Source organism: Schistosoma haematobium, chromosome 6 (genome assembly GCF_000699445.3).
Source record: "Schistosoma haematobium chromosome 6, whole genome shotgun sequence".
NCBI classification, from domain to species: domain Eukaryota; kingdom Metazoa; phylum Platyhelminthes; class Trematoda; order Strigeidida; family Schistosomatidae; genus Schistosoma; species Schistosoma haematobium.
The window spans coordinates 12,380,538-12,400,999 of record NC_067201.1 but is presented as its reverse complement, the minus strand read 5'-3'; the positions used below and the strand labels follow the sequence as shown (position 1 = coordinate 12,400,999).

The following is a 20,462-nucleotide window of genomic DNA, read 5'->3' as shown; positions in this document are numbered from 1 at the left end:
TGTTCCAATTCAGCTAAGCGCAAAAAGATATATGAATGAATATATGAATAACAAGACACCAATAAACAAACAATCAGGAAACAATTGGTAAACTAGGGACAAAAGTAAATATTAGTGTTTTCAAAGCTTCGAAATAAATGAAATAACTATGATAATTAGGAGTATTTGAGTCATAATGTAAAGTAAGAGTCCTAGAAATAATGAAATCGGATCAAGAAGTACTAGATAAGCACAGACGAATGTAATGTATTTGGAATTAAAAATCAAGCATTCAACAAGTAAGAAGGAATGATTAGTTCATTCAAACACCACAATAACGTCTACAAAAGTGGCCTTCGTCTTTGTCAGGGCTTCTTGTTTCTCTGTTCACATCACTTACCATTCTTATTTTGGTACAACTAACAGTCAGAATTATCTGTTTCATGTGGTCTTGAGACAGACCTTTATCCTGACAAGCTTCTTTGAGGCGTTTGAGAGAGTCTACGCTTGCGATGAGCATCAAGATAACGAGCGAGAACACGACAGATGTCCGTATCTTCATGTTGTGGTGTTTGATGCTTTTACTGAAAGAATAAACCTCAGAGTTGGGGTTCTGATGATCTCTAGCATTCAATCGGCAGATGCAGCCAGTTTGTCACAATGTTATTTCGAAATGAGACAAGGACTACCTGGGTGTTTTGAGGAGGCTTAAACAAGAAGAGCTGCTCGAACAGGCTCTTGCCGAAGGTCCGTTGACCAATGACCTCTCCCATATAATGCAACATTTTTGTTGCTGAGCCATGTTGCAAGTCCATGTTGTGGAAGAGTTGGTCTAACTTTTGTCGGTCGGTTCGGTCTCAACGTTTAAGTTTGGCTTTCTTCAGAATGCTGTAGGGTTCCAAAGCATCACTAGCGCACATACTAGATGTGACGTACCCGTTGAGATCACGAGACAAAGCCTCCATCACTGCGAGGAATTGTGCACATTCCCGTGGAAGCTGGCCTCTGCGTAGCACAATCAGGATTCTATATATTTTCGGATCAGAGTAGCATTAGTTGAAAGGTGAAATTCGAAAGAGCCGTAATCTTAGATAGCTGACGTGTCTGCTTTCTCATGAAAAAGATAAGATATACCAATGAACAAGAAATGATGTCCGGAAATATAAAATTCATCACAATATGTGAAACTAAAAATTAGAATTATAATATATAATGTTCAAAAACGAACAGACACTCAGTTTATTGTTTGGTGTACTAGATCACTTCAAGTTGCTTTGATGATTACCTTGAAGAAGTCCAGAAAGGCTGACTGAACAAAATGTTGGAATTATATGAATTTCAATCTCTGAGATTATTTCAAATATGATTTTCGCCTAACATTCGTACAAATTTTGTTCATTAAGATTTCAGAGGAAAAAACCAGTTTGTCAAACTGCATCACTTTATTTATTATTCAACAATGAAATAAAAATTGATGATAACAAGCTGAGAAATAGTTAGTTCATGTTATTTTTCATTATTCTTGTGAATAGTTTCATTGTTTACATCTGGTGTTTGTTCCATCGTCGTATGGTCTTCCTTTACTAGCCCTAAAAGTATCACAAACAATAACCAATCATTTGGAACTACGGCAGATGGAAAAAAACTTTTAATATTTAATAAATTGTAGTTGAGTCAATTATTTTGAATGCAGTTAGCTACAATAAATAATTTTGGTTATGTATAAGTTTGAGCCATTAGAAAAATCAACGTGACTACTAAAACAAGATGGAAACGTAGAAATAAGTATGCTCAAACAAACAATAATTTACATTGTTCCTATTGCTTATTGACATCATTCGAATCGTGGTTTTGTGGTCTAGGTACTTAAAGTCTTAGTATCGATTTCGTGTGGAATCAATGAAGGACACCTCTGGTAATTAAAAGTGATGACGAAACAGTTATCTAATGCTCCCTACTGCCCAAAGATTTTCAAGCTGATCTCAGTCAATGATAGTGACTGGTTACAAATACAACAACATCAGCAGATTCTGTAGCAACACAGCATAAGGAGATAGTCTGTGATATTCGAAAACAGGTATATAATAAAATAAGAGGTGTCAAAACTTTACTCGAAAGTTATTCTCATTCCAATTTACTGTAATTTCCTCTGTAACATCTCTAACCAATGAACATAGCTTCAGCCTTTGACTCAATGTGTAATCTTACTCACTGTTTTGATCAATTATTCAATGCTTGTTGATGAAATATTTGCAAAGATGAATGATTGTCATTTTAATTATGTTTTCAGGTTGTCGCATTGTAATGTAAGACTGAAGTATCAAAAATATAGGCGGGTATTTTGAATAAATGGACACTTTATTATGAAATTATGAAATGAGCACGCCTAGACTCAAAGTTAATTTCCCTAACTACAATTGAAAAATAGGAAGATTTGAAGTTATATTAAAAATAACGCACTCCTTGCACGCCGTGGTGGAAATACTGCCTAACAAACAGGCCTGAATGCAAGAATTATCAAAAAGCTGGGATGTACTAAAAAGTTATTTTGTTATAGTTTGTAACAATTTATCAATTCACATTCACGACTTCATACGAAGTGGAATACAGAACTGCGAATTCTTATGGCCTACATGATAAGCATTAAACTATTGTACTCGTCCTTATCTTATAACTTCAATCAATTTGTATTACATTGTGACGGTCAAGGAATGTTCGTGTAAAAGTCGATAAATGGTCAAAAACAAATAGAAAAGTGTGATGACTTCTCTGACTATGGTGGTTAGAAAACAACTATACAAGTGTTAATTATGTTCCACATTAAGGTGAAGAATACGTTAAATACAGGCGAGTAGATGTGTGATTAACCAACATATAGATAAACATAGACATGTATACACACTTATCTAGATCTAAAAAGCCTTCAGTGTTAAATAACATGGCAGCACTTGAGAAGGATAAATATGAGTGCACAGAATAAATTCATTTGGCGATTATAAGGACTCGATTCAGATTTTATATTCATATATAGTACATTTAAATACACTGTAAAATACAATGCTTACGCTGGAGCATAATTGCAAACAACTATATATTTTCCTTTATTTATGTTTTTATTGCACATGTGAACTCCACAGCCAATATGTGTTGTGTTAATGTTTACAATCTATAATTGAAAATAACTAGTTCTTTTTACAAATATAAACTAACTTGTTTATACATAGAACAATCGTAATTCTCTCCGCATTTATCATTTTTAAAACTATAAAATCGACTTCCATCTCGCCAAACATTGATAGCACTTGAGGAAATTCGAAGAAAAAGCGCAAGGTAAGTGGTAACGTATTACTGAATAAATCTTACTATGAAACTGAATGAACTTGAGCAATATTCTGACCGACTGATTTCCATCTACACGTAGTTCTGTCATTTAAACGGCTAGGTGAGTTTTCACACTGTTCTGCATACTGTTGAGCAGTTACATGTAATCCATCATCCCATGTCTACAAACAAATATTCACTGAGATAATTCTATGAATAAAAGGATGTTCACAATTTATATAAGGGATAGTTGTGGTTTGACAATTACGGAAAACTAGAATGATATCGGTATATGTTCCTCTAAATTATGGTGTTCCTGAATGAAGTGTATTCATGGCACAATAGGATGTCAAACCCAGAACTTTGGGGTCTTACGGTATGCATTTCATTTCCAGACCACAGAACTGGTATCCGTTGATATGAACATGTGACTTCAATGAAATGACAATGTTTAGCAACCATAATCAAATATCTTAGGTTGGTAATTGCTTCGCGCTCAATGTGGTTTAACTCCACTGGTCATGGCTTTTAACCAGAACTCCGGAAATTACCTGCGGAAATGTCAAGGGATCGTTATGGAAACTGTAGGTCTTAAGTCCGATCTCTGTAGGAGTGATGAGTTGACAACACTGAGTAATACCATACTAGGACGAAACAGCTACCCAGTACTTCTTGATTTTCGATTATTGTCTAACGACATTCAATTAAACATTACCCATCAACACTCGTTAGAATGAAGAAATATTTAAATGAGGTGAACTTCAGAGTGCACGTGATCCCTTCTTAATACGTTATAATATTATAACATGGTCAGATGAGCTCACAAGATTTCCAAGTTTTGTCTCAGATGGTGTACTCCAATAATAATCACATTGATTTCTCGTTTGTCTAACGTAATTATGGTGATGTAACAAAGTCCTTGCAAATTCTGCCATTTCCTCTTGGCCTCCAAGACCGGATGAGATAGAAAGTAACAATATTAACAGAAACAGAATCATTGTGTACAACGCGTGACTAAGATCTATTTTTAGGTGATCTTCCGTATTTATAGTGGAGGAAAACTATAAAAACGAGCAGAAACGCAAGTCAATTAACACTGCGACAGGTTTAAGTAAAAATAATTCACTAACTTATTGTGAATGACAGACACCATTCTTCACATAACGACGTTGGTTCCTTTGAGAAAATATTTAAGTTCCAAAAAGAAGAAGGCAAAATGCTTACCAACCGGTTTAAAAATTCACTGAGAAATGTTTTATAAGCATTTGCGAACACAATATTCGAGGTTTAATACTTTGTATGAAGTTTAAATGAAAATGTCAATCAATTGAAATCAACATACCAGATGTGGCAAACGTGCTACGTTCTGAGTCACTTATTAACAAAAGACATTATAATACGGTACGCAAATGCATTGATTTGCAATAAACAATAATGACATTTGAAACGAGGAACCATATATGGAAATACTGAATAAAAGTATAAAACGGAAGTGAGAAGAAAGGAGAGTACACGATAAAACAAAGGTATAAATATGACTGCGTCTTCGACTAAAACCAGATACCAGAGAATGAGGCTCACACTACTACTTGCCATTTGCTTCGTGGAAGCTGTCTTCGGATTGGACGCACAGGAGGCGCAGCTCATGCTGCAAGTACACAATGAACATCGAGAATACCGAAGCAAGTGTGGGGAAACGGACATAGTGCCAGCGGAGGAATTATTACAGCCTCTTGTAAGTTTGAGATGATGTGAAAGCCTTGCGCGTCGGACTTGAATCTGAGCGCGATCCCTGACATTGTTCACGAATACACGATAATTATTTTTCTATGATTTTTATTCTTGTATGAGGAGTGGGACGATGAACTGGCGGCTGCCGCTCAAATGTGGTCCGACAACTGTGATGTTCACGACAAGAAACCGACCAGAAAAGTTGGTTTATTTGACTCCGTGGGTCAAAACATCGCTGTTCAATCCGAGTTGGCAGGGTAGGTTTCCCTATTGTAAGATTGCTTTGATTGTGCTTATTGTAGAGCTGTTACTTATTGGATGAAAGAATCGGACCACTATGATCACAAATCAGACCACTGTGAGCCACCGCATCAATGTGACAGTTACAAGCAGGTATGTGAATACACAAATTGTGTGACTGAACGAACTGTCAAACTTCATAATCAATCACTGAACGAAGTTTCATCACTTAATTTCTCTCAAATGCATCTAGATAGTTCAATCTGACACGGCCTACGTAGGATGTGGCTATAACAAATGTAGCGGCTTTGTAAATCCAGATGAAATGTTGATTACCTGTTTCTACACACCTGCGTAAGTCTTCATAATTTCCATCCGTCAATGCACAAAGTGTTCCACCACATACTTAAGCATAATCACGATTTTATGATTTGTTTTACATTGAGATTCAGTGGTTTCAAAGCATTCCGATGATGTGTTTTTATCAGTGTGCTTCAGTGTGATTCACTTCATGTTTGTATTCAATTTGTTCCTTAAATGTACCACGTATTTCATATGTGGATATTCGACACTCTTCTCGCTTTAGCACAGGACCCTGTCTCGCATCCAGAAACATTATTGTGAGTAGAATGTGTGTGCATATGAACGACGGCTAGCCACAACATTTCTCATTTCCTATTGTTTCTATTTCAGGGTGAGAAGTGGTCAACCGTACACTGACGGAACAAACGGAAGATGCAAAAATCCGAATAAGGTGGAGGGGACGAGGAAGTAGAAGGAGGAAGTGGAAGAGAAGTGAAGCATCAGATCAGTTGTTTTGTTATGTTTATTGACAATGAAATCAGTGCTAATGAGTTCAAATAAATGATGCTGCATATTGTTTCATTTTGCACAGTCTTGAACATCCAAAAAAGTGACTACAGTGGCATGTGATTGCAGTTGTAGACTGTGTACTTGTAGTTTATTAAGTGTTGATAGAAAACCACACGAATACAGTATTGTGGAGTTAAGCACGTCAACTAAACCTCATTATGATCTACAATGGTACTTAACATGGAGATCACAACATATCATTGTCGAATAAAAATCAATTTTTTACTTGGGAAACCACCATTTCAAATATACCATAAATTCACCAACACTTACAACCGGTTCCTCGTCGTAAATATGGCACTTCTCAGACCAGTGTTGAGCGGCCGCCGCCAATTATACAAGCATAAAAAGCATAGAAAGATAATTATCGTGTATTCGTGAACAATGTCAGGAAACGCGCTCAGATTCAAGTCCGAAGCGCACGGCTTTCACATCATCTCAAACTTACAAGCATGATGATCTTAAGGAAGAACTGAAGACACTATCACCCCTTAAACTACTATTGTCAAAGGATGTAGTTCCTGCGGAACTTGAAGACATTATAAAGGCAGAATCTGTCATCGACTTCATCTCCATCGAAGTTTTTAACCCAATAATCTCTCGCAATAACGTGATTATCTATCGCCATTAAATCTGTAGGGCATTCGATATTAAAAGCATTTAACCTCCAAGATAGTCCATGCTAATGTATCCGACTTAGCAGAGGGCACCAGAAATACTTGTGCCCGGTTTTGTTCAGATTGGATTCTCATTTATTAGCTGAAGCGTTGAAAGAATCCGAACGGCTAATCTGCGCGCTTACGGAGCTTAGAACCGCTCGAATAGTCTCAGATAAGACCACCAACCAAAGAATTACGCAAAAGCGTACCTTAAACGAAAATAACGATGTTGAGATCATAACAAATCCCGATGATTCAGCAGCTGGACCCACTGATGCAGCTAACCTATCTCAGGTTATCCAGTGCTCTGATTTACCAATGAAGAGTGCTAATTTGCCTCTAATGTCTGTAGTGACCTCTGATAACCAATGTATATCTAATGACAACACTGATCCGATATTTTCCAGTTTAACATTAAAAGCCCATAAACAAATACCTAGTTCTAATGTAACAGCTCTTAAAAGCACTGTCAAGATTAAAAGTCTTTGATACGTAGGAAGTATGTGTGTACAGAACCTTCTGGTTCTGTACTCAATAACAAATATATTACGATGACTCTACCAAATAAAAACAAAAATATATTTCACGACACCCTACTTTACCATACTCATCTCAGGGAGGTTATGAGAACACACTTCATCCAAACGTTACACAAGACGGCCACTTCCATCAATGTTTAAGCAGACCTAATATTAGATAGGCCACAGTGAACCAACGTTCCCCACGGTTACCCTCAAACGTTTTAAATAATCAACCTGTAAGACGTAATTTTTTCCAACAATTTCCCTTTGGACAAGATGGACTACTAGGTTACGCACCATCAACCCAACCCCAACTAGCAGGTGCTTGTCTTAACTGTCCGCCTGGTCAAGTTCAACAAATTAATCCACTTTATCAAAGTAATGATTTTTCTGGCCCACAGAAATCCTTGATCTTAATAGCGCTACAGTTTGCTCAAGCGATAGCCCATATGATCAGTCAAACATAACAAACCACAGTCTATGCAAATCTAAACTACACAACATCAATAGGGAAGCTCTTGGTTTTTCACACTCCATACCTCCTTTTAAACTTATTGCTTATCAATGCACGTTCACTTCTGAACAAAATTTCAGCCTTGAGGACATTATCTTTTCTAACCAAGCCTTCTTTCATACTTATCAGTGAAACATGGTGCTCTCAAGCGGTATCTGATGCAGAATTAAATATCCAGAACTATCGACTCTATCGCTGTGACGGAGAAACTAAGCGAGGAGGTGGGTGTGTTATGGATGCTTCGGGTACCCTAACAAATAATAAATTTGAAGATGGTGTCCTGAATAGTTTACCAGAATCAGTCTGGATATCAGTCAGCACCCTGAATCATAGTCTACTCGTTGGATGTATTTACAGAGCTCCTGATAGTTCGAATAATGAGAATGATCTTATTATCAATGCGTTCACACATGTATCTGCTCTAAACTTTAATGCTAAGGTTATCACTGGGGATTTCAATTATCCTGGGATTAACTGGAATACCGGTAGTCGTCCGTCATGTAATGATGAGTTCTCGGCAACCATTACCATGCGCTACTGTTCACAGTGGGTTCTTACGCCAACAAGGGGTGATAGTATACTCGACCTAGTATTTAGTAGATATGTTATCCCACTATCTGTAAAAGTACACGATGAATTTGAAAGCAGTGACCATAAGATAGTAGTTTGCGCTCTCCCTATCTATCCCCCTTATAATCGACCCATTCAAAAAACCTGCCAATATAGAGACTATAAACATGCTGACTGGGACCTCCTACACTCCCTGATTAAACTTTCAGACTGGGATAACTTTCTTTCATGTAATAGTCTCATGGATGCTATGGACGAATTCTATCTGATCGTTAACTCTTGGCTAGATTCCTGTGTACCTCTTAAAACGTATAGGTTTAGTAAACCTTACGAGTCATATATACCAGCTAAATATCGTAATAAACTAAGACGCCTACAGAATCGTTATTTCAAGTCAAACGACTTCACGGTGGTTGCACAAATAACAATAATTTTCAATCAAATTAAGGAGAAACACAGGTTAAAAGTCATTGATGAGGAGAAACTAGCACTTAATTGTGGCTCGAAAGTGCATAACCTAATTCTCTCTTTCAATAAACGCGCTAAAGCAACTCAAAATGTTGAAATACCATGCGTCCTGCATAATAGCACCTTTATATACGACTCTAAAACTATAGCAGACCTTTTCAGTGGTATTTTTGCGAATGGTGTAGGAATCGTAAGTGGCTCTGCTTCAAGAGTTATGTGCGTGACTAGCAACTCAAAAAGATCCATCTCCTTCAAATGCATGAAAATTAATAAGGCTATATATACCCTCGAGCTTTCGAAAGATCATGGAGCAGACGGGATTTTGTCCTTTCTCTACAGGTATAGTGGTCCAGAAATTCCACCTCCTTTTCTAAAGCTGATTGTTCTCTCTGTGGAATCAGGCTCTTACCCTTACTGTTGGAAAACCGCGTACATCATACCACGTTACAAATCTAGAGATAAGACTGACATGAACAATTATCGGCCGATAAATATTACCCCAGTTATCTCCAGGATTATGGAAAAATTATAAGTGATGAACTTTCCAACTATTTACTCACTGGAAAATTTATCAGTGATATTCAGTATGGATTTCTTAAAAATCGATCTTGCATGACATGTCATTTTGACTTCTTTAATTTAGTCTCCTCTCTACGTAGCCAAGGATATCTAGTCTCAGTGTCATATCTGGACATTTCTAAAGCCTTCGATATGCTTAGCCGCCAACTTCTTATAGATAACCTCGCATCTTATGTGGTTCAAAAGTCTTTGCTTGCTTAGTTTGATTTCTCTCTCAGCAGTCTACATCAAATAGTTAAAATTAGCTCTTCATTGTCTAACGCTGTCCCTGTTAGAAGTGGTGTAATACAAGGTGGTGTCGTAGGCCCTTTGCTCTTTCGAGTGTTTATCAATGATATTTGTGTGGATAAGCCCCTTCTATATGCAGATAATCTAAAAGTAGTATATTCATTTTCTCCACATGAGCTGAAAAATGTGCAAAATTGCATCAGCATGAAGCTTAACAAGGTAGCACAGAGGTGCTCAAAACGGCAGCTGGAGCTTAATACAGCTAAATGTGGATGGATATGCTTCGGCGATACATTACTCAATTTAGATCTTACCACAAATGGTGAAGTGTTATCTGGGTTACATACAACAGTAGACTTAAGTATTCCTTCGACCTGTCGTTTACAAGACAGATGTTGAAAGGGACTTCCAAGTCTCAGCGTCTTGTAGGTCACGTAACTCGAATCCTTCATAACAATGAGTCACGTGTTTTAGTGTACAAAGTTTGTGTTCGACCACTCCTAGAATACTGCATGTTGATTCAGAGCACTGCGCGCATAAATGATAAATTAAGGCTGGAATCAGTAGAGAGACGATTTACACTTCGTATTCTTGGGGCTCACTGTACCTTGACTTTTAATTCTAGATGTAATAAACTTGGGTTAGACCGTTTATGGACGATTATACTCAAACTGAATCTTGTCGTTTTCTTCAAAATACTTAATAAACTATCCCTTACATCCAACCACGTGATTCAATATGCAGAAACTTCTCATCATGACATCCGTAATTTCTTGTCACTGGTGAAACAAACTTATTCTAAATCATCTTCCCATATGAATTTCTTCACCTTTAAATTTTCTGGACCCTGGAATAATCTACGACAATCTATCTGTACGATAAAATCGCTCCTATTATTTAATCGGTGCATTGATGCATACTGCTCCTCTGAAAATACATTGAATGTTCTAGCACCTGTGAGTGTATCTTATTCCACAGGTGAGATTATAGGAACTTTAAATGTTTAGCCACTTTTATTAGTGGATTCTGTAAGTAAAACCACTTACCTGCTGTCACCGGCAATCTTAACTAATTTGAACAATATCTAGCATCAACAATATATCACTGTCACATGACACATGTATTTTGGTAGACCTGATTGACGTATTTTGGTAATTACTGCCTTGTTGTTCCATGCTCTCTGTTTTCGTTTTCATTTCTCTAGTTGTAGATAATTATCATTAGTTCGATCTGGCACACGAAATGACCTTAACTACTCCGTTCATAAATCAACAGGCTATTCATTTAAGAAAAATTAAAAGTTCCGGGGTTATTAATTGGGTCGTCAAAATACATGTACTACCTAGAGAATTACTGAACTAGTATACTTAAAACTATCTTATATCTTTGTTTGTTCACTACATCTGATGTTACTATTTATATGAAATTGAACATGCCTGCAAGCTGGCACGAATTCTCTTATTATTATTTTCAGAATGCATGTATATATATATATATATTACTGCATAGCATTTGCTTCTCGAAAGCTGTCTTCCAATTAAACGCACGTGGGGGGAACAACTTACGCGCATCGAGAATTCCGAAGCAAATGTGTGAAGGCGGAAGTTGTACCAGCAGATTAAATATGAGAGCCTCTTGTAAGTTTGAAAACATAAGGCTAATTTAAGCTATAGGTTCGATTCCGAGCGGATATATTGACATTATTCATGAACATGCACATAGTGTTCCACCACATACTTAAGCATAATCACGATTTTATGATTTGTTTTACATTGAGATTCAGTGGTTTCAAAGCATTCCGATGATGTGTTTTTATCAGTGTGCTTCAGTGTGATTCACTTCATGTTTGTATTCAATTTGTTCCCTAAATGTACCACGTATTTCATATGTGGATATTCGACACTCTTCTCGCTTTAGCACAGGACCCTGTCTCGCATCCAGAAACATTATTCTGATTAGAAAGTGAAATTTAAAAGATTGCTACTGACAATTGTGCAGCACCGTAAACGAATTAAAACAGTTTTTTGGTTATACATAGTGAATATGCGGCAGATAAACATAATGGCTAAAACACTATTGTTAACAACATCGACGTAGTCGTACAAGTGATCTTTGTTTATCAAATCGCACCTTACATGACTGTTGCTCATAAATTCATCATGGCTGGTCACAGCTGCGTCGCTGAAAGATTTCAGGGAAGCACTCACCAACAGAGCACTGTTACTAATTTTATTACAGTTGATAGTGATATCGACCAGTTTTGGCACTTTGACGCTGATCAATTAATTCAAGTACACAGTTTTCCTTATTATCTCAAAGTAAACAAAAGCAACGATGGGTGCAGAATAATACGAGTTCATTTTACTTCGTTAGGTTCCCATCAGCTGGTTACAACCTATAGTATTTTTAAATCAAAGCTTTTACAGATATTGACACACTTAGAAAATACAAAGATGATCAGAGATGAATCTGTGTAAGAAGATGTAGCGAAGATCCCAATACAGTCAATAAGACTAAAAAAATATTTTGTTTCAGATAAATAAATAAAGTTTGAGGTAGAAAGTTTCGGAACATTGAACTAGTGATTAGAACCCATGAAATTAACAAACAATAGATGATTGTGCAATGAAGTAGCAGAAAACACATTAATGACAATACAGAATGTTTCGGGTTGAAATGAGTCAGTCACGGATTAAACAAAGATGATAGTGATGTGAACATACTTCAGAGAGAGTTGAAGTGGTGGATAATGCAATAAAAGAGATGTGATGTTGTCTGAGCAGAGGAAGATTTATTACAACTTCCTTCTTGACACATAGATCTTGTTTTAGACATTTGATCACTATAGCCTCGGAGAATTTCGGAAGATTGGAGGTTGGTTTTCCATTATCCTTTTTGAAAGACTTCAGCATATCCACTTGATATCCTGTACCAAGGAAATCTCGTTTCAATATGTCCACCTAATATATAGTGTTCCGTAACTCGGATACGTGTATACTGTTTAATTTGTCACAAACCACGTTTTGCGTGTGTGTAACTAATGCAAAATATGTGGGCAGCTTTATTACCGTCAGCTGTGTTGTGACAGAAGATGGGAGGAAATGAAACTGCACAGTCTTATCATCATACTCATCTCTATTCCGCTTCATTGCCATGGCTTCTCTTAAACCGCCTGACTACATGAATCGACAACAAGAAGATTACAGAGCGAAATCACTCGATTGATGTGTTTCGAGGTTTCTCAAGTGCTGTAAACGGGCCAAAGTAACAACTGGCAATGTTATGCAAAACAATGTTTGACATGCCAGAAGTGACGAATTTGGTCTGGAAACGACACAAACAAGCAAAACGAACGCATATGAAAATACAAAACATTTAACGCAGTAGTTGACTTGATAACATGATCAGTCGGTTGTTAAAAGCTGTTCATGATTCTTGTTGATTGTGTTCCACAGTGAATACATTGAAGGATTTCACATTGATTTCAATTGACACTCATGGGAATTTCATGCATCATATGTTTCAAAAATCAGAGATACTTTCTTCATACTCCATGTCCACGTTATAATATTTATGTAGTAATCATTTCATAACTCACCACTACATATTATTTTCCCTTCTAATACTCCCTTTTATATTGCTCAACTTTAACTCTCCAGTAGCATTTAAGGTCTCTGTTGGCAACTCACCAATTACCATAAATACGGTTGTTCAGCTCTCTCAGTGACACTGTGTTAACGCAAATAGCCTTCTGTGAACTAAATTGATTTCACCCAACACCAAAAATTACTAGATGCGATCGAAAGCTTCATCTGAATCAGAATATGGCACCTGTAGTTTATGGAGATCAGAACACGATATTTATCTGGAGCTTTATACCACTATTTACGATAATCTGTTCATTTCACTCACAGATCTCGGCGCACATGGTGTCTGCAGCGTCAGCAGTGTCAATGAACAATGAAAGAAGTAATTATTTATGGAATGAAGTCCAAATACAATGAAGTACAATTCATGTTTGAGACCTGAGTGAGAACTTTATGAGGACAACCGAGATGTACTCTGGTTTTATGTGAAAGAAATTGGGCGTGATCATACAAAATTCACATGTGAGGACAATATTCAAATGATCAAAAAGGTGTATATATATGACTGCGTCTTCGACTAAAACCAGATACCAGAGAATGAGGCTCACACTACTACTTGCCATTTGCTTCGTGGAAGCTGTCTTCGGATTGGACGCACAGGAGGCGCAGCTCATGCTGCAAGTACACAATGAACATCGAGAATACCGAAGCAAGTGTGGGGAAACGGACATAGTGCCAGCGGAGGAATTATTACAGCCTCTTGTAAGTTTGAGATGATGTGAAAGCCTTGCGCGTCGGACTTGAATCTGAGCGCGATCCCTGACATTGTTCACGAATACACGATAATTATTTTTCTATGATTTTTATTCTTGTATGAGGAGTGGGACGATGAACTGGCGGCTGCCGCTCAAATGTGGTCCGACAACTGTGATGTTCACGACAAGAAACCGACCAGAAAAGTTGGTTTATTTGACTCCGTGGGTCAAAACATCGCTGTTCAATCCGAGTTGGCAGGGTAGGTTTCCCGATTGTAAGATTGCTTTGATTGTGCTTATTGTAGAGCTGTTACTTATTGGATGAAAGAATCGGACCACTATGATCACAAATCAGACCACTGTGAGCCACCGCATCAATGTGACAGTTACAAGCAGGTATGTGAATACACAAATTGTGTGACTGAACGAACTGTCAAACTTCATAATCAATCACTGAACGAAGTTTCATCACTTAATTTCTCTCAAATGCATCTAGATAGTTCAATCTGACACGGCCTACGTAGGATGTGGCTATAACAAATGTAGCGGCTTTGTAAATCCAGATGAAATGTTGATTACCTGTTTCTACACACCTGCGTAAGTCTTCATAATTTCCATCCGTCAATGCACAAAGTGTTCCACCACATACTTAAGCATAATCACGATTTTATGATTTGTTTTACATTGAGATTCAGTGGTTTCAAAGCATTCCGATGATGTGTTTTTATCAGTGTGCTTCAGTGTGATTCACTTCATGTTTGTATTCAATTTGTTCCCTAAATGTACCACGTATTTCATATGTGGATATTCGACACTCTTCTCGCTTTAGCACAGGACCCTGTCTCGCATCCAGAAACATTATTGTGAGTAGAATGTGTGTGCATATGAACGACGGCTAGCCACAACATTTCTCATTTCCTATTGTTTCTATTTCAGGGTGAGAAGTGGTCAACCGTACACTGACGGAACAAACGGAAGATGCAAAAATCCGAATAAGGTGGAGGGGACGAGGAAGTAGAAGGAGGAAGTGGAAGAGAAGTGAAGCATCAGATCAGTTGTTTTGTTATGTTTATTGACAATGAAATCAGTGCTAATGAGTTCAAATAAATGATGCTGCATATTGTTTCATTTTGCACAGTCTTGAACATCCAAAAAGTGACTACAGTGGCATGTGATTGCAGTTGTAGACTGTGTACTTGTAGTTTATTAAGTGTTGATAGAAAACCACACGAATACAGTATTGTGGAGTTAAGCACGTCAACTAAACCTCATTATGATCTACAATGGTACTTAACATGGAGATCACAACATATCATTGTCGAATAAAAATCAATTTTTTACTTGGGAAACCACCATTTCAAATATACCATAAATTCACCAACACTTACAACCGGTTCCTCGTCGTAAATATGGCACTTCTCAGACCAGTGTTGAGCGGCCGCCGCCAATTCATCGTCCCACTCCTTATACAAGCATAAAAAGCATAGAAAGATAATTATCGTGTATTCGTGAACAATGTCAGGAAACGCGCTCAGATTCAAGTCCGAAGCGCACGGCTTTCACATCATCTCAAACTTACAAGCATGATGATCTTAAGGAAGAACTGAAGACACTATCACCCCTTAAACTACTATTGTCAAAGGATGTAGTTCCTGCGGAACTTGAAGACATTATAAAGGCAGAATCTGTCATCGACTTCATCTCCATCGAAGTTTTTAACCCAATAATCTCTCGCAATAACGTGATTATCTATCGCCATTAAATCTGTAGGGCATTCGATATTAAAAGCATTTAACCTCCAAGATAGTCCATGCTAATGTATCCGACTTAGCAGAGGGCACCAGAAATACTTGTGCCCGGTTTTGTTCAGATTGGATTCTCATTTATTAGCTGAAGCGTTGAAAGAATCCGAACGGCTAATCTGCGCGCTTACGGAGCTTAGAACCGCTCGAATAGTCTCAGATAAGACCACCAACCAAAGAATTACGCAAAAGCGTACCTTAAACGAAAATAACGATGTTGAGATCATAACAAATCCCGATGATTCAGCAGCTGGACCCACTGATGCAGCTAACCTATCTCAGGTTATCCAGTGCTCTGATTTACCAATGAAGAGTGCTAATTTGCCTCTAATGTCTGTAGTGACCTCTGATAACCAATGTATATCTAATGACAACACTGATCCGATATTTTCCAGTTTAACATTAAAAGCCCATAAACAAATACCTAGTTCTAATGTAACAGCTCTTAAAAGCACTGTCAAGATTAAAAAGTCTTTGATACGTAGGAAGTATGTGTGTACAGAACCTTCTGGTTCTGTACTCAATAACAAATATATTACGATGACTCTACCAAATAAAAACAAAAATATATTTCACGACACCCTACTTTACCATACTCATCTCAGGGAGGTTATGAGAACACACTTCATCCAAACGTTACACAAGACGGCCACTTCCATCAATGTTTAAGCAGACCTAATATTAGATAGGCCACAGTGAACCAACGTTCCCCACGGTTACCCTCAAACGTTTTAAATAATCAACCTGTAAGACGTAATTTTTCCAACAATTTCCCTTTGGACAAGATGGAATACTAGGTTACGCACCATCAACCCAACCCCAACTAGCAGGTGCTTGTCTTAACTGTCCGCCTGGTCAAGTTCAACAAATTAATCCACTTTATCAAAGTAATGATTTTTCTGGCCCACAGAAATCCTTGATCTTAATAGCGCTACAGTTTGCTCAAGCGATAGCCCATATGATCAGTCAAACATAACAAACCACAGTCTATGCAAATCTAAACTACACAACATCAATAGGGAAGCTCTTGGTTTTTCACACTCCATACCTCCTTTTTAAACTTATTGCTTATCAATGCACGTTCACTTCTGAACAAAATTTCAGCCTTGAGGACATTATCTTTTCTAACCAAGCCTTCTTTCATACTTATCAGTGAAACATGGTGCTCTCAAGCGGTATCTGATGCAGAATTAAATATCCAGAACTATCGACTCTATCGCTGTGACGGAGAAACTAAGCGAGGAGGTGGGTGTGTTATGGATGCTTCGGGTACCCTAACAAATAATAAATTTGAAGATGGTGTCCTGAATAGTTTACCAGAATCAGTCTGGATATCAGTCAGCACCCTGAATCATAGTCTACTCGTTGGATGTATTTACAGAGCTCCTGATAGTTCGAATAATGAGAATGATCTTATTATCAATGCGTTCACACATGTATCTGCTCTAAACTTTAATGCTAAGGTTATCACTGGGGATTTCAATTATCCTGGGATTAACTGGAATACCGGTAGTCGTCCGTCATGTAATGATGAGTTCTCGGCAACCATTACCATGCGCTACTGTTCACAGTGGGTTCTTACGCCAACAAGGGGTGATAGTATACTCGACCTAGTATTTAGTAGATATGTTATCCCACTATCTGTAAAAGTACACGATGAATTTGAAAGCAGTGACCATAAGATAGTAGTTTGCGCTCTCCCTATCTATCCCCCTTATAATCGACCCATTCAAAAAACCTGCCAATATAGAGACTATAAACATGCTGACTGGGACCTCCTACACTCCCTGATTAAACTTTCAGACTGGGATAACTTTCTTTCATGTAATAGTCTCATGGATGCTATGGACGAATTCTATCTGATCGTTAACTCTTGGCTAGATTCCTGTGTACCTCTTAAAACGTATAGGTTTAGTAAACCTTACGAGTCATATATACCAGCTAAATATCGTAATAAACTAAGACGCCTACAGAATCGTTATTTCAAGTCAAACGACTTCACGGTGGTTGCACAAATAACAATAATTTTCAATCAAATTAAGGAGAAACACAGGTTAAAAGTCATTGATGAGGAGAAACTAGCACTTAATTGTGGCTCGAAAGTGCATAACCTAATTCTCTCTTTCAATAAACGCGCTAAAGCAACTCAAAATGTTGAAATACCATGCGTCCTGCATAATAGCACCTTTATATACGACTCTAAAACTATAGCAGACCTTTTCAGTGGTATTTTTGCGAATGGTGTAGGAATCGTAAGTGGCTCTGCTTCAAGAGTTATGTGCGTGACTAGCAACTCAAAAAGATCCATCTCCTTCAAATGCATGAAAATTAATAAGGCTATATATACACTCGAGCTTTCGAAAGATCATGGAGCAGACGGGATTTTGTCCTTTCTCTACAGGTATAGTGGTCCAGAAATTCCACCTCCTTTTCTAAAGCTGATTGTTCTCTCTGTGGAATCAGGCTCTTACCCTTACTGTTGGAAAACCGCGTACATCATACCACGTTACAAATCTAGAGATAAGACTGACATGAACAATTATCGGCCGATAAATATTACCCCAGTTATCTCCAGGATTATGGAAAAATTATAAGTGATGAACTTTCCAACTATTTACTCACTGGAAAATTTATCAGTGATATTCAGTATGGATTTCTTAAAAATCGATCTTGCATGACATGTCATTTTGACTTCTTTAATTTAGTCTCCTCTCTACGTAGCCAAGGATATCTAGTCTTAGTGTCATATCTGGACATTTCTAAAGCCTTCGATATGCTTAGCCGCCAACTTCTTATAGATAACCTCGCATCTTATGTGGTTCAAAAGTCTTTGCTTGCTTAGTTTGATTTCTCTCTCAGCAGTCTACATCAAATAGTTAAAATTAGCTCTTCATTGTCTAACGCTGTCCCTGTTAGAAGTGGTGTAATACAAGGTGGTGTCGTAGGCCCTTTGCTTTTTCGAGTGTTTATCAATGATATTTGTGTGGATAAGCCCCTTCTATATGCAGATAATCTAAAAGTAGTATATTCATTTTCTCCACGTGAGCTGAAAAATGTGCAAAATTGCATCAGCATGAAGCTTAACAAGGTAGCACAGAGGTGCTCAAAACGGCAGCTGGAGCTTAATACAGCTAAATGTGGATGGATATGCTTCGGCGATACATTACTCAATTTAGATCTTACCACAAATGGTGAAGTGTTATCTGGGTTACATACAACAGTAGACTTAAGTATTCCTTCGACCTGTCGTTTACAAGACAGATGTTGAAAGGGACTTCCAAGTCTCAGCGTCTTGTAGGTCACGTAACTCGAATCCTTCATAACAATGAGTCACGTGTTTTAGTGTACAAAGTTTGTGTTCGACCACTCCTAGAATACTGCATGTTGATTCAGAGCACTGCGCGCATAAATGATAAATTAAGGCTGGAATCAGTAGAGAGACGATTTACACTTCGTATTCTTGGGGCTCACTGTACCTTGACTTTTAATTCTAGATGTAATAAACTTGGGTTAGACCGTTTATGGACGATTATACTCAAACTGAATCTTGTCGTTTTCTTCAAAATACTTAATAAACTATCCCTTACATCCAACCACGTGATTCAATATGCAGAAACTTCTCATCATGACATCCGTAATTTCTTGTCACTGGTGAAACAAACTTATTCTAAATCATCTTCCCATATGAATTTCTTCACCTTTAAATTTTCTGGACCCTGGAATAATCTACGACAATCTATCTGTACGATAAAATCGCTCCTATTATTTAATCGGTGCATTGATGCATACTGCTCCTCTGAAAATACATTGAATGTTCTAGCACCTGTGAGTGTATCTTATTCCACAGGTGAGATTATAGGAACTTTAAATGTTTAGCCACTTTTATTAGTGGATTCTGTAAGTAAAACCACTTACCTGCTGTCACCGGCAATCTTAACTAATTTGAACAATATCTAGCATCAACAATATATCACTGTCACATGACACATGTATTTTGGTAGACCTGATTGACGTATTTTGGTAATTACTGCCTTGTTGTTCCATGCTCTCTGTTTTCGTTTTCATTTCTCTAGTTGTAGATAATTATCATTAGTTCGATCTGGCACACGAAATGACCTTAACTACTCCGTTCATAAATCAACAGGCTATTCATTTAAGAAAAATTAAAAGTTCCGGGGTTATTAATTGGGTCGTCAAAATACATGTACTACCTAGAGAATTACTGAACTAGTATACTTAAAACTATCTTATATCTTTGTTTGTTCACTACATCTGATGTTACTATTTATATGAAATTGAACATGCCTGCAAGCTGGCACGAATTCTCTTATTATTATTTTCAGAATGCATGTATATATATATATATTACTGCATAGCATTTGCTTCTCGAAAGCTGTCTTCCAATTAAACGCACGTGGGGGAACAACTTACGCGCATCGAGAATTCCGAAGCAAATGTGTGAAGGCGGAAGTTGTACCAGCAGATTAAATATGAGAGCCTCTTGTAAGTTTGAAAACATAAGGCTAATTTAAGCTATAGGTTCGATTCCGAGCGGATATATTGACATTATTCATGAACATGCACATAGTGTTCCATCACATACTTAAGCATAATCACGATTTTATGATTTGTTTT

At 37.5% G+C, this 20,462-nt stretch overlaps 2 protein-coding genes across 2 annotated transcripts; one reads left to right on the top strand and one right to left on the bottom strand.

The window, feature by feature from the left end:
* Positions 1-1,513: 1,513 nt before the first annotated feature.
* Positions 1,514-4,298, bottom strand: H2AFV_3 (Histone H2A.V; the record flags this gene model as incomplete). The annotated part of the gene is made up of 5 exons (XM_051219456.1): positions 1,514-1,568; positions 3,045-3,145; positions 3,190-3,280; positions 3,343-3,482; positions 4,125-4,298. The coding sequence occupies 5 exons, from the start codon at positions 4,296-4,298 to the stop codon at positions 1,514-1,516; spliced, it is 561 nt and encodes a 186-aa protein (XP_051065492.1).
* A 588-nt stretch (positions 4,299-4,886) lies between these two features.
* Positions 4,887-5,799, top strand: GLIPR1_1 (Glioma pathoproteinsis- protein 1). Its single transcript, XM_051208302.1, has 2 exons — positions 4,887-5,288; positions 5,334-5,799. The coding sequence occupies exons 1-2, from the start codon at positions 5,185-5,187 to the stop codon at positions 5,536-5,538; spliced, it is 309 nt and encodes a 102-aa protein (XP_051065491.1). The 5' UTR covers positions 4,887-5,184; the 3' UTR covers positions 5,539-5,799.
* Positions 5,800-20,462: the final 14,663 nt, after the last annotated feature.